Source organism: Lampetra planeri, chromosome 20, assembly GCF_965212315.1.
Source record: "Lampetra planeri chromosome 20, kcLamPlan1.2.h2, whole genome shotgun sequence".
In the NCBI taxonomy this organism is placed as follows: Eukaryota; Metazoa; Chordata; class Hyperoartia; order Petromyzontiformes; family Petromyzontidae; genus Lampetra; species Lampetra planeri.
This window is the reverse complement of record NC_136126.1, coordinates 2,752,713-2,768,254: the sequence shown is the minus strand read 5'-3', so window position 1 is coordinate 2,768,254 and position 15,542 is coordinate 2,752,713. Positions and strand designations below refer to the sequence as shown.

The following is a 15,542-nucleotide window of genomic DNA, read 5'->3' as shown; positions in this document are numbered from 1 at the left end:
GTCGGGATCGAAGCCATGACCTCACTGCATATCGGGCAAGGCAATTTAACAATTCGCCACCGTGGCGCTCTGTATCGCTTATTTGGTGCCAAGCCTCGTTTCTTCGCACGCCAATAATTTTGTATCGCCACCTGACGCAGTTTTTTTCTTCCACGGTGGGTTAAATTCTGGGCACTCCCCACCTCTACCAAGACGCGTAGGCTACAAACACCCTCTATAACCCTCCTTTCTCTTCTGTTTCCACGTGAGTACTACTCTGTGCCCGTACATCAACGGTTGTTCGTTCTGTGGGATCCATCACTGATTCAGGAGCGACTGCCTACGATGCTCATTTGAGCAAGAAATCACTTAAACATCTTTTTGGGGGGATATCGACGAAATAAACGTTTGATTTGTCCGCCTATTTGGCCATGCAGACAAATTCGGCAGCATTTGTTAAAGCAAGCAAAACTATGGACCGGGTCTCATCTGCAGAACTCGCCTAAACAAAGGCTGCTGGATAATACTAGATAATGAGTTTGTGTACAACATTCCACGAATAATTGATATGTTGCACTGACCAGCGTGGTGAAGTATGGTCAAACAACTGCCCCATGACCGACACACGGCACGGGTATGGGATTCATCAAGCAGTGAATTCACGGAGGGCCGTAAATCGTCGCGTTGATCACACTCTCATCATGCCACAATTTAGTCTTCATCCAAATCGCGTGTTTACCAAATGCCTGGATGAATGATGAGAAGCAGATATGTTCACCAAGGCGTAACTCTCGTTAGACGTGGACTCGCACGCTCCGACACTTGGCACCCACGATTAACTGCGTAAACAGCAACAACAACAACGCCTCTCGCACCTTTCGAAGAACAAGATCTCGGGCATAAGGGATGCGATTATTATTTCCGACGCTTGAAACGCGAGCACAATATGGCGAAAACCGTCCCCTGTTTCTCGGCCACGGATGCTAATCGACGTTCGCATTTTACAGACGCAGCCAAAGGGGTTGGAGGTATAACTGGGTCTCCGTTGCCCCGTTCAACTCGCTGATTTTTTTTTATCAGTGTAGGTTTATAGCCATACCCCGGGGGGCTGTGGACGGGTGGGTGGGGGGGCACGTCGACAGCACGGTGCTGACATGTTATCCGGATCCGATCGAGATCCGAACATTGTTCGGCAAATTGTACCCCAAATTTCATATGAAATCCAAGCAGCTTGTCCGGGTGTGCGGACATGTTATATATATATAAACTCAGTGCTGTGGGGTGTGGAGGGGGGGTGATTCGTCCAAACAGCATCGTGACCTCGCGTCTCACTCAGCGCGTACCTCGCAGTAGCCCAGGACGATAGGGCATCGTCGCCACCTTTCGCGGCTGACGTCGAATGCTCAGCGCAGTCGTCCGCACCCTGCACGGCCCCGTTGGCCAATTCGGCCCTGAGCGTAGCCGAGCTCAGGGGCTAAGGAGCGAGGCTGGGCGCGGTTTAGTTCGTGGACCGGTGGCTGCTCGGGAAGACCAAATGCTGCTGCATTTGTGGAATTGGCCAAACGTCCAAATGCTTGCAAGGCTCTCTTGCAAGGGTGCCTTGAGACTCAGGCTTACCCAGCAATGACTATCGAATGGCAGTCCGGCACTGGGCGGAATCTATCCGTGTATAATTTTGAGTGTTTCCTCCACATATGCGTGGGGTTTGTCCAGGCACTCTGGTTTCCTCCGCACGTTACGACAAATGCTTACCAATGTAATTGGTCAAATACCCTTATGCGGGACTCTCGTTAAAAGCGAATCGAGAGACTCGATGAAGCTTTCTAGGGCAAATAACATAATGACAAGTAGATTTCCACTTTTTTGCCGTTACACTAATAAATGAGACCTCCTCATGCTGTGTCCGTCACAGACATTGTTTGAGCCTAATTCACCATCTTAATAAGTGTGGGATGTGAAGCTTCTTGGGTTAATAAAGAACATTAACTACCATTACTCAGCAGTGTAAGTGGGTACAGACCACGTTCACTCGACCTGCAGGTCGCGTGTGATGGGGTAAAGTGTGGGTACGTCCGCCTATTCCAATACGTCTGGCCAGTGAGGAAGAGTAGGCCAAAGCCACCCACTTCAGGGGCTCTCTCTCTCTTGAAGGCCCCTCTGCCACCACCAGCGAGCCCCACCAAGCCGCACCTCGAGCCCTTGAGCTCTCAACCTCATCATCGCGACGACACGATGCCATCCTGTCAACGCGGTCGCGCAGAAACCTCGCCCGCGGTTTAGGAGCTGCAGACGCCCCCCCCTCCAGCCCCCCCCCCCCCCCGAAGGACGAGGGGGGGGCTGGGGGGGGGGATGGTGGCGGGAGGTGTCCCACTGTGATTTTAGCCGCGTCGGTGAATTTATGGTGGACATCGAACGGGCGGCGTGCAGGCGCGCGGCGATACGATGTCCCCGTTCCCGTGCTGTGCTCACCACTCTAGGCACTTGCGCCGTTCCTTGCCACCCGCCCCCCCTGGAGGTTCGTACCGTCACGCCCCCGCAGTCGCCGTTCTTCTTGTTAAGCCCCCCCGCAAGACCTGTGCTGGGGTTCGATACGGAACATTCCATCGCAGTCGTTTATTTTTATTTTTGTTTACTGACGAGGCAAGGAAAATCAATCCCCCTTCCCTCTCCGTCTCCCTTACGCATCCATCCCAATTCACCCCGGCAACCTCCATCTATAACCACTGGACTACATCGTTGCTGAATATATATCTACACACACGGATAAATATAACCTCCGGGAGCTAAATGTTTCCAAACAAAACGAGGGGGGGCAACTGTTTCTATTATTTTGTTCTTGTCGATGTCGTCTGTCAAATGATATCATTTTTAATCTTCATTTGAAGCTTTCGTGACTGCAGGAATCCATACTCTTTGGTTCTTTCGGGTAAGTCCCGTAGATATAAAATAAAATTATACCTACGTGACTTTACCGAAAGAATCAAAAAGTATGGATACATTTTTTGATTTAAAGTTTTCATGACTGCAGGGATTCATATTCTTGGTTCTTTCGGTAAAGTCACTTTTCTTTCTGCGAGTAAATGTACAACTTTAGGCTCGCGGCGTTCCGGATTAGACATCTTCAGGAGTCGAACTGATCTCCTGAAAGATGCCAGGCAGCGGTGCGTGTCAAAAAATAGGAGCGTTAAACCTTCCACAGACACAGGCGCAAACGTCACCGCTCAGCGCAGCTTCACCAAGCAAACTGTACAGCCTCACTGGGTGCATACGTGTAAATGTACAGTGTGCACAAAATGTATTATGCTAACTACAAAACATGTATTCTGTCCATTGTATGATTTTGAAATGTGGCTATTGTGAATGGTGGGTGAAATAAGCAGCGTCGGAGCCAATGAGCCAAATTGTTGTCATTATGAGGGCGACGGCTTTATTTCAGGTATTTTATTCTTCAACCTCGTTCGCATAAAGTGCGTGGCAAAATGACCCATCGTCATTCAGAAAAATTGGTGGAGCGGTCTGGAAGATGTTCTCTGGACAAAAGTCCTACATACATAAACACACACACACGAAGATCAGCGGCGTGTTGTGTAGGTTAGGGCTGAACGATTTGGGGAAAATATTAAATTGCGAATTTTCTGACATTCGTTTGTGATTTTATTTGCGATTACATTTTTTGAAGTCAAGCTTCAGTTCAATATTCACTGTGTAATAGATTTTAAACATGTGATGGAGCATTACCACATGATACCATCAAAATATGAACTGCTCCTTATATTCTAATGCAAGTATGATAACTTAAAAAATATTAATTTCTTCCAACATGTATTTATTAAAAAAAGTTTTAATTGAAATAAAACAATGAAACATAGAACAATTGTTAAGTTAAATAAAAAAAAGTTATGATAATAAAAAATAAACAATTCCAATAATAAAGTAAGAGGAGTTTTCAATCGCAAAAAAATCGCACCCTTTGCGATTTGCTAATCGCATTGCTTCAAATTGCGATTTCGATTTGAAATCGATTAATCGTTCAGCTCTAGTGTAGGTGGGTACTTTGTACCGATGTTCATTGCTGTTATTGCTGAGCTTCCTCCAGCACCAACGCGAATATTAGTTGTTTTATTCCGAAGACAGAGCTCACTACAAGGTCCCCCTCTTCCCTCGGGGATTCATGTCTCAGCGGGCCTCATTTTTAAGAGTTGGCCACAGAGAAAGAGAGAAAAACAAACTACATTTTCCAGCCTATAGATTTTGTTTTTACTCTGCGAATTCCAGTTAGGTTGACTTGACAGGGTTAAAACATTGCTGTGTATTGAAGAGTGGCGAAGTGTCTGTAACATCAGTTTTACATCTCTTCCAGACACACACACACGGCTCTGAGGCACGCAACGTTTGTTGGGCGGCTTGTCACTCAGTAGAAGAGGGGAATACCCTGACAAACCGAGGCGATTTGTTTTCCTCCAGCAACTGTAGACTTCTCCTGGCAGTCGGACAATTGAGACGTGACCAATCGACTCAGTTTGACTATTTCCACGTGATGAGATCGCGCCCCGGCGCTCCAATTGATGACGGAAATTGTTTAATTTCATTTATTATTTCAACCCTCGCATGCCAACATCACTGTAGGGCTGAACGATTAATCGATTTCAAATCGAAATCGCAATTTGAAACAATGCGTTGAGCGAATCGCAAAGGCTGCGATTTTTTCGCGATTTGAAATGTCATGTTACGTTCTTATTGGAATTGTTTATGTTTAGTTAGTATAACTTAATTTATTTAACTTAACAATTGTTCTATGTTTGATTGTTCTATTTCAATTAAAACATTTTAATAAATACACGTTGGAAGCAATTCATATCTTTTAAGTTCTCATCCTTGCATTAGAATATATAGAGCAGTTCATATTTTGATGGTATCATGTGGTAATGCTCCATCACATGTTTTAAATATATTACAAAGTGAATATTCAACTGAAGCTTGACTTTAAAAAATTTCATCGCAATCGAAATATCTGTCAGAAAAATCGCAATTAGACATTTTCCCCAAATCGTTCAGCCCTATTCCACTGTGCAAGATTTGCGGTTATGGAATAAGTGGGTGGGGGGGGGATAGGTCGCGTAAATAAACACCGAAGCGAATAGCGGCATATCGGGACACACAGCACGACAAAATAACAACCGGCTAATGCGTGCTCACCGGTGAGAGGCAACTGTCAAAACAATTATGCCAAGCGAAAGGAGATTTTTAATTATAGGGGCAATAACTACGCTCTTCCTCGGGTCCCTTTGTGCTCTCATAAACATTATAATTACCCGCATTCCTCCCGAGGGTGATCAAAATCCTGTTTCTCTGCTGCTAAGGGTCAACATTTTATAAAGTGAATCCACAGAGGGCCCAAGCCCTTCCCCTCGCCTGCATTCTGCTCGATTGCGCCGCGACTTCTCGCTGGATTGTTTTAATCTGGGTAAACGCGCCTCGCAGTGATTCACAGCAGCTTTCTCGCGAGGCCAATATTCGTGATGAACGCCGCGCTGTAAATTATTGGGCTCCCATCAGTCATTCAATTAATGGAATTGGTCACTGAAAATAAGAGCCGCCAACAAAAAAAGTCTCTCTTTTTTTTTACTAAAATGTAAACCCCCACCACCACCACCACTTTAAGATAAACCAGGCCCTCCTTTCGGAGTAATAACCACGCGGTGTTTAAGCGTCTCCTCGCCACGTTAAGTATTCTTTATTGCTTCGTCCTGACCGCTGTCGCACCGGGGCGCGTCGCGTTATCGACCCTGGTCACGCGCCTGGCGCCTGCCTCGGCTTCGTCTTCCCCATCGGCTCAGTCGCGTCAAACGTCACGCAAAAAAGCCTCGTCCCGCGGCGCAAAAATCGCCTGCTGCTGCTGCACATCACGCGCGGCAAGCGGTAGACATCTCCCACCGATCCGCTGGTAGGGGGGGTTGGGGGCAGACGAGGATGCGGTTGCCCTAGAGGCTTAACTATTTAAAATGTTACCAGGCATGGCCCACTGAGTATACATAGCTCAATTTTCAGAAGCCACCTGGCCACAAACGATAGCCCGGCTAAAGTGGCTTGTCACGTGGACATGTATAAGCAGCCAAATACTCTAAAAGCACGTTGCTAGTTGTGGAGGGGAAAATCGGAGGACCCGGAGAAAAATCTATGCTATCCCGGGGAGAGGCACGCAAACTCCAAATATACAGCAGCAGGCGTCAGGGTCGGGATCGAACCCACGACGTCCTGCACACCAGGCGAGGTAGTTAACATCTCCTAGCCACCGCGGCGACCGAGTTGCGAGACCGATGACACTCAGGTGTGTGGACTCACCTTAACAGAGGCATTCGATTGAGGCTGGGGTTTTAATATGGGTGGGGGAGGGGCTGGGGAAGGTGGGTGGAGGGTGCGAGGGTTGGGAGGGCGGGTGCTAAGGGGGGGGGGAGGGGTCAATGCTTTATTGGAGAATAACCCGCGGTGATGCCGGGCAGCAGTCAATAGAGAATTGCGCGCAGGCAGCCTTCTTGGGCGCTTTAACGCACCGAGTAATCTCCGCAGAGCACGCTCGGGAAACGCGTGCGTCTGCCGCACCAACAAAAATAAATATCTATACCGATCTTTTTCCATAGCGCAAATTAGATTTTGTATCGCGGCGATCAATAAGATACACACACCTTTGCCGGAGAAATCCGTAATTTGTAAATTCCCGGGAAGTGTGTTTGGACGGTCATGTGAAAAAAAAACGCGGACTGGTCTCGTTGCTGTTTGCTGCTGCCATTATCGCTGGGAGGGAACGGTTTCTTATAAAGTTTTGACATTTTAGCCGCACGACTTTAATCTCTGACAATATCAAGACAGAGCCCAGCAGGGCCAAAACTCTGAGATTTCATTTTCCTTTCAGCGATAGAAGGAAAACGTCCTTGCTTTTTCATGTTCATTCAATAACGCCGTGTATGATCACCGAAGCGGCAATAATTCAAGTTGGCTTACGTATTAGTTAACAACCCTTGCTGTAAGTTGATGCACATGGACCTATAGACAATATACAATGTACACGTACGGGGATTTGTCAGAATTTGATGTCCAAGTCACGGCTGACGAATGTGGTTAAGGTTGGTAAATTAAAAAAAAAACACGCACAACCAGCATGTCGTGTGGTGAGACCATCACCCGGCAGTGTAACGACAATGGTCTGAAACTAATAATGATTACGATTTTATGAATAGTTAATTATTTTCAAAATCATGCTCAAACAGGCGTGGCATAGCACTCATCTGCATTGGTGACCCAGAGTCAGTGATGGCAAATCCACATTCGTATGTCTCTCCATCAGAAAACACCAACTTTCGCAAGGCAGTGTTGTGTTTTATTCACTGCAGATGGATGGTTGGACGAGTCTAACTTACAACCTTCTAAATTAAGTGCTCTAACCTGCAGCCTACACAAGCTGTATTTATATTCAACTGCAAGTACATATTTACGTGATGTGTTGAAAAATATTTACATCAGTCAAACAGTGCACAGCTGTTAACTGCTTTCAATTATGCATTGCCTTGCTTCGACGTGATCCATGGAGACCTGAGTGACTCATGTCACATCTGCACGCTTGTCAAAATCTGTCTTTCCACGTGTCTCTCTCTAAATCTATCTATATGTCTCTCCGTATCTCCCTCTGTAGCATGACTCTGACTCCCTCCCCATCTTTCTCTCAATATTTTTTCTGTGTCTCAACCTGCCATGTCTCTCTCTCCATACATATATCTCTCCACGTCTCTCTCTTCCTCGCCCCATATTTATTTTGGTCTTTATCTCTTAATTTCTGTCCCCACGTCTCTCTTCCTCTTCATCTCTCTCCATCTCTCTCTGTGTGCTTCTCTCAATTTTTCTATCTGTGCATCTCTCTTTCTCCCCTATGGTTTTACCCATCACACTGTATCTCCCTCTCTCTCTCTCCGCGTGCATCTCTCCATCTCTTTCCGCGTCTCTCTCTCCATCTCTCTCCATCTCTCCGTGCACCTCTAACTCGCTCGATCCGTCTCCCTCTCCGGCTCCCCCCCCCCCCCCCCCCCGTGCCGGCAGCCTGCGGGAACCTGACGGGGATCAGCAATCCGGACACGGTGAAGACATCCGGCTCGCGGTTCGGCGCGTGGATGACGGACCCACTCGCCTCCGAGAAAGACAACCGGGTAAGCCACCTGGGTGGCGGGCGGGGGGCGGGGCGGAGGAAAGGTGGTGGAGGGGTGGGGTGGGCAGGTGGTTGCCAAGGCGACCAGCACCAAAATTAGCGTCGCCATGGCGCCCAGAAGTGGGGCCTGTGCAAAAGCGATAACGCCTCATAATTTATTACTCTGGGGACCGCATTAATCATCCATTGTGCTTTTAAGGGAAGGAACCCCCGGCTCTTGATGCGATGTTTTATGCTGGGAAATGTTAATTCAATCCCAGTGTTTGTGATGCCTTTACTGTCGTAAATTAATGTGGCAGATTTTTCATAAACAGAATCCAGGCCTTTAAATTCCCATGGCCAATTAAGAATAAACGCTTCATAAGAACATTATATAAAATGTATTATTGATGGGTTATTACAGGTCTGCCTGCAGCAAGGAAGTGGGTAAAAATAAATAGGTTGCGAAATTCAATGCAGTCTCTATGGGATTGTAGAGGATAGGATAATGTAATTGTTTTCTTCTTCAATATTCAGTTTTCACACAAGTGCTCCCAAACAGTAATAAAGCAAAACATCTAGGAGATGGCAACACAATTATCTTCCCCTTCATCAGTAAATAACTGCCTGCCATCCCGAAGTGCCAGGCACTGCCACGTGGTACAATTGAACGTCGCACGAAATCACGTCTCACGCTATTGATGGAACAATTGTTGGCAATTAAAGCCCATTTTTTTGTTCGTTTAAATTGACAAACAAACGAGAGTTTGTACACTATTGCGTGCGCGCTTTGCTGCATGTCTCTACCCAAGCGTAAGGCTCAGCAACTGCCCCGGGGTTTCCACGTGGCCAAAGCTTTCACCACGAGACGCTTGTGGGTGTCTTCAATATCCTCACGGATGGCCGCAGTAGTGCGTAGCAAAAGTTTGATCGCATGTAAAATTAAGCGATCTGCACTGTTTTTAAAATGCTCAACGCGTAACCCAAGCTAGAAAAAAAAAACTACATTATTCACATTTTTTACCAGGTAAGACCCACTTGAGGTATGTAGCTCTTTTTAGAAGCTACCTGGCCAGAAATGAGATCCAAACGAAGTGGCTCATCACGTGGACATTTATAAGTAGCCAAATACTGTAAATACATTTCTAAATGTGGAGGGAAAAACCAGAGGGCCAGGAAAAAAATCCACAAGACCATGGGAAGAGAGACATGCAAACTCCAAATATAAGGCATCAGGGTTGGGATCGAACCCACGACCTCCTTCACACCAGGCGAGGTAGTGAACATATTTACCACCGTGGAAATCCACACTCAGATCACAAGCAGCGGCTCTGAAAAGTTTCCAGACAATAATCTGCCGTATTTTTTTTAAGAACAAAGCAATCGAAACAAAAAATTTTAGTTTTGCGACAAGACTGCCGGCTATCTAAAGAAAAAATTCCCTAACAAAATGCTGACCTGTCCAATTCAAATTAATTGAACGCTATTCTTGCCGTGCGCTGACGTTGATTTGAAGTGGATGTGCACGTGTTAATTTTTGCAAGTCCGTGTGAGCTCATGTGAGAATTTTCCCATCTGTTTGTTAGACATTTCGTTGAGGATGTACCCAATTTTTTTTATTATTATTCATTTTAGGTCAGATGACGACTTTAAACTGATTCCCACATGCCGCCAAGTGACTGACGGTAGTTTTTTCCCCACATGTTTTTGCTACGCAATCGGGACTCTCATTAAGCCGTTTGTCATTAAACCAGAAAATGTAACAAAAGTAAAACTATCCGAATAAATTAATCCAATATAATTCTTGAATTTTGGGAGGGGTGTGGCTGGTGGGTAGGGGTGGTGGGGGAAGCAGCGTTGCTAAGTGTTAATTGTAAAATATAATTTCAAGTATAGCAAGCACAAACGCAGAAACAATTATGTGGATATTAACATGTTTTCTAGGTAACGCCAGACGCAGCAGAGAAATGTTGAAGCATGATAATTGAAAAATACATTTGGGGCACCCATTAAAATAAGGCACAAGAGTTTTGCAGAATCCAATTTTTTCTTGTTGCAAATTCGCCGCTCGATATTGTACATCGATTTCTTTCCCAAGTCAAAAATGCTGTCGCTGAGCAATACATTTCAAAATATCAAGTGGCACCAACAAGACACGGATCCTACATCTCGAAAAAGAGCTCGTACGAATTCATGTTGAAGGATTAACTGTTGTCCAAGGCAAACTAATACTCGTTAATTCACGTTATATTTATCACGAGAGAGTATGAGGTCATTCTCCCGGTTTCTGCTTAAGTGGCCCCTGTGGAATGTAAATGTTATTACAACCACATTGACGGTCAGATGCTGACAATGAGTGAACTTCAAGCCCTATTTGCAAAGATGCTCTCCTCTGCTTCACAATAATAATTGCACACTTTTAGCATTCACGCCGCAATTCCCGTAACACGAGGCTATCGCGGCGGCGCTGGATGTCACGCAAAGTATGTAGCCGTTTGACGGTTGGGGGGGGGGGGTGATCGCAGCATATAATTCCCAATTGAGTAATTTGCGGGTAATTTTTCAAAATAAAGCGACCGCTTAATATTCGCAAGGGATACTGTTCCTAGAGAACGGCGCAAATATGAAATCCTCGAATATTTATACGATTTAACTACTAATTTTATTTTTGCCAGGAAAGCCCCATTTAACTACTTTTTTTTTTTCGAAGCGACCTGGCCACAAATGATAGCTCAACGGAGTGGCTAATCACGTGGAAACTTATAGCAGCCAAATACCCTCGACGCACGTATCTAAATGTGGAGGGAAAACCCAGAGGACCTTGGATAAAATTCCACGTGACCACGGGGAGAGACAAGAAAACTCCAAATATACAGCAGGGGGTCAATGTCACGTGACCCCTCGCGTGACCCCTCGCGTGACCCCTCGCGTGACCCCTCGCGTGACCCCTCGCGTGACCCCTCGCGTGACCCCCTCGCGTGACCCCCTCGCGTGACCCCCTCGCGTGACCCCCTCGCGTGACCCCATCTGCAATTCTCCCCTTTTCACCCCTCCCCTCTCCACCCCCTCTCCACCCCCTCTCCACCCCCCCGCCCCACACACACACAGGTGTGGTACATGGACAGCTACCTGAACACGCGCTCGGTGCGCGAGTACCGCTCCATGGCGGAGTTCGCCACGAGCGACACCTTCGTGCTGCACCGCCTGCCGCACCCGTGGGCCGGCACGGGCCAGGTGGTGTTCAACGGGTCTCTCTACTTCAACAAGTACCAGAGCAACATGATCGTGCGCTACTGCCTGACCACGCGCACCATCCTGATGCAGCGCGTCCTCGACAAGGCCGGCTACAACAACATCTTCCCCTACTCGTGGGGCGGCCACACCGACATCGACCTCATGGTGGACGAGAACGGCCTCTGGGCCGTCTATTCGACCAACCAGAACGCGGGCAACATCGTCGTGGGCAAGCTGAACCCCAACACGCTGGAGCTGATCCGTTCGTGGGACACGGGCTACCCGAAGCGGAGCGCCGGCGAGGCGTTCATGATCTGCGGCAAGCTGTACGTGACCAACTCGCACATGGCCGGCGCCAAGGTCTACTACACGTACAGCACCAACTCGAGCACGTACGAGTACGTGGACATCCCCTTCCACAACATGTACTCGCACATCTCCATGCTGGACTACAACCCGCGCGACCGCGCCCTCTACGCCTGGAACAATGGCCACCAGGTGCTCTACAACGTCACGCTCTTTCACATCGTGGCCACCAGCAGCGCCACAAACAACAACGTGTGAGTGAGCACGGAGGTGCCGCGGGTTTGGGGCAGGGGGGGGGGGAGCGGCGGCGGGGGACGGGGGGCGGGGTATGGGAGGGGGGGTGGAGGGAGTGGGGTGGGTGGGGGGAATCGCGTCGACTCATTCAGCAAGGGGAGCGAGCGAGAGAACGGCGACGCGGGAAGTGGGACGATCGGAGCGGCTGAATTTTGTAAAGGGAGCGAGGAGCCGAGTTAGAACGACGACGTCGGGCAGAGCGGTCGCAGAGACCGTGAAGAAGAAACGCAGTGGAAAAAATACAACATTGCGTGGGTCGGACAATCTGAGCGACTGAATCCACGCGGGAGAGAGAGAGAGAATGAACAAAAGTGCAACAACGGCGACGAAAGCTGGTCCACCGACGACGGTTGTCACATCGAGAGCAGGACGGGGAGCCACCGAGCGGAGGAACGTTTCCGATGTTTGCGTTCTCGCTCCGAACTCTCGCCCACTGCCCGTCGAGGTCCAGATCCGTCCCCGCGCACCGACACAAAACGGGGAACGTGGCAATAATCCCTTCGTGACGGAGCAAGTGGCCCTTTGCTTCCACTCGCCCATCAAACACGACGACAAAAAAACGTTGAATCCCCACTTGCATCGAAGGCCCTGTGTAATTACACTCTGCAGGATGATATTGTTTCTGCCTTTATCCACCCCATTGTTTTTAATGCCGCGACAAAGTGTGTTTCCCAGTCACCCTCCTCGCAAACACGGAATCTGTGCGTTAAGATGTAAATATTCATTTTTTACTTGGAAGATGAAGGTTTGTCTTCCTCCTTCGTCCAGTTTTCTTAATTGGCAAAGTACAAAAAAAAAACGGCAATACAAAAGCAGCCAATCACAAGTGAAGATATCAACGTTTGGCGTAAATCGTCCTTAGATCACAGTTCACGTCAGATGCTCGGTGATAGACGGAGGAGCCGTCAGGGATTCGTGGCGTGGCGACGCTCAGATCTCGCCTTCGACGTCTTGAGTTCACTTTCAATTAGGATATACGCGGTCCCTGCTGACAACCCCTTTCATTGTGTGCGCGTGACAATATATAACTCGTTTTTTTTTTTTGCGTGTGTTCGTTGGTTAATGAAACAAAATTGGCGCGACGCTCGCGATGTTTTGTTCCCACAACCCACCAAGCGACCGGCTCTGTGAGCTCCGACCTCCGGGCCGGTCAGCTCCGACCTCACGAGGAAACCTGTCCGGGGAAATTTCGTGAGGCCGGAGACGCGGAAGTCATCACCGTCACCGACGCCGCCGGTGCCGCAGCTCACCGAGTGGTGGAGCCCTTTGGGGAATGTGTCAGTTTCCAGTTTCAAACGGCAACATATCTGGAGGGTGGCCGGTTCCACAGACGGAAGATCCCGCCTCTCCGATTAGCACAGTTGGCTACGTACGGTGTGAAAGAAGTTCAACGTGCATACAAAGAATCGCCGTGCTGATGCTGTTGTGAAGTCCACGGTGGCGAGATGTTATCTGCCTCGCCTGGTATGCAGGAGGCATGGGTTCAATCCTGACCCTGACGCCTATTGTATATTTGGAGTTTGCGTGTTCTCCCCGTGGTGGCGTGGATTCTTCTCCGGCTCCTGCGGTTCTTTCCCTACACAATTAGAAAGAACACGCGTTTAGAGTATTTGGCTCCTGATATAAATTTCCACGTGATAAGGCACTTCGTTGAGCTATCATTTGTGGCCACGTCACTTCTGAAAAAAATCTATACGGCTCAGTGGGCCTTACCTGGTAAAAGAAATCGTTTTTATTGGGCATCTGTGAAAAAGAGCTTTATAGCTTACCAGATTCCTCCAGGAGAGATAAACATTCTGATTCGATGGCGAAACCCCTTTTACCAAGATGTGTTGCTGTCACTCCGGAGGAGCTCTCGCAACTCAGCGGATTTGCACGCACGCACGCACGCACACGCGTGTGCACACGCACACACACGCGGGCACATCTACAATGAGACGCTGCCACAGACATCCACGGCGTCACGAGCCACAAGCAAGCAAGCACGGTGGAGCCGGGTGGTGGCCGCAACAGTGGATTGAGAAGGACGGTTTGTTGCCACCGGTGGCGGTTAAACCGCACGGTGGTGGCGGTGACGTCGCCCCGAATCCATCGATGAGGATCGCCCCGGAAAGCCCCAGATTAGTGGCGGAGTTGGAGGGAGTAGGATGGCGGAGAGGAGGTGGAGCGGGGGAGTGAGTGTAGCGGTGTTGCCGCATTCCGACATGGCTTCACGTCGTCTTGCGAGAAGGTTCCTCAGTTATTTTGGGGTCATTTGAATTTGAAAGAAAGAAAAAAGAGACCTTCAAAACACGTTGGTTGTGTGGAGGTTTATTATACGTGCGGATGCTCTGTAAATATAAGTAATAAAGCAAGTTATTGGGGGGGGGGGGATAAGAAAAGAGACTCTTTTAGGGAGTGGCATATGAAGACAACATCATGCATAACAAAAAATATTAAGCTATAATCAAAGTTGGATGGTAACGAAAAAAATGTGACCCTGGGTTGAAGAGTTTTTTGTTTTCTCTCTACCCAACACCCCTCCTCTGACCACGGCCACGGAGCGAGAGACCTCCTGGTCTCTGGAGCGACATTGAGCGCGTTATTCCGACGCGTGATCAACGCGTCCACACACGTGGACAGGGGTCAATTACTGCCCCTAATACGAGCGATGTGGCACCAACAATAACAACAACAACAACCAAACCGTAAACAAAAACAACGCTAGGGGATCATATTGGGACACTGGTGCTGCCACGTACGAATGCTCGGCCGTGCTGCGATGAGGAATCCCAACGTTTCCCACGGGATAGAGCAAACGTTACGCAGGCAGGGTTTATCGTCCCGCGATGATTACGGAAATACATAAATAAATCGCCCAATGCAGCCATTACCCCGAGCGTATGGTGCACTCCGAAATACCGCCCCGATAAATCCCGAGGGGATTTAAAACGGCTCCAATTTTCGGGTGTTTCGATGAGTGCAAAAATTTATCTTTATGTTTTTTTTTTACTGCATAGTTTAATAATATTAGCTCCGACGTATGCAGTTTATCGCATTTGTAGAAAATCATACTTTGGCAGTCAGCAATATTGTGGAAAACATCATATCTTCTTAACTCCAATAATGCAAACATTCGGAATACATTCTGACAACGACGCCGCTCGCATTTTGGGATAGGGAGGAGCGAGAGAGCGAGAGATGGTCCCCACTCGTGTATGCCACCCATCGCAATCTGAAATCAATGCCGGTGTTCTCATCCACCGACTGATGAAATGCATCCAATTCGGGTAGACGCAGTATGCAAGTTCTCCCAACGCAACCAGGCCAAGACAGCCCACAAACATATTGAACACCGAGATTGACGGCGAAAGTGGCAGTTTACACCTTCTCTCGGGAACCCCGAGAGCGGGACAGCCTCACGACCCAGGCAGGCTATTCTTTACGGAATGTGTGCTCAGTTGATGATGGCTCAATTTAGGGATTGACGGGTGTGGCGTTGGGCGGAGGGAGGGAGGTTGGTGGGTGGGTGGGAGGCCGGGAGAAAGAGAGGGGAGTGAGAGGATGGAGGGTGGTC

The 15,542-nt window shown here is 48.4% G+C and overlaps 1 protein-coding gene across 1 annotated transcript in view; it reads left to right on the top strand.

Moving 5' to 3' along the window:
* Positions 1-11,950, top strand: part of LOC144724481 (noelin-like) — a 34,576-nt gene extending 22,626 nt beyond the window's left edge. The window contains exons 5-6 of the mRNA XM_078603672.1: positions 8,068-8,174; positions 11,261-11,950. Coding sequence (XP_078459798.1) covers positions 8,068-8,174; positions 11,261-11,950 — 797 coding nt within the window. The remainder of the gene's footprint in view (positions 1-8,067; positions 8,175-11,260) is intronic.
* Positions 11,951-15,542: the final 3,592 nt, after the last annotated feature.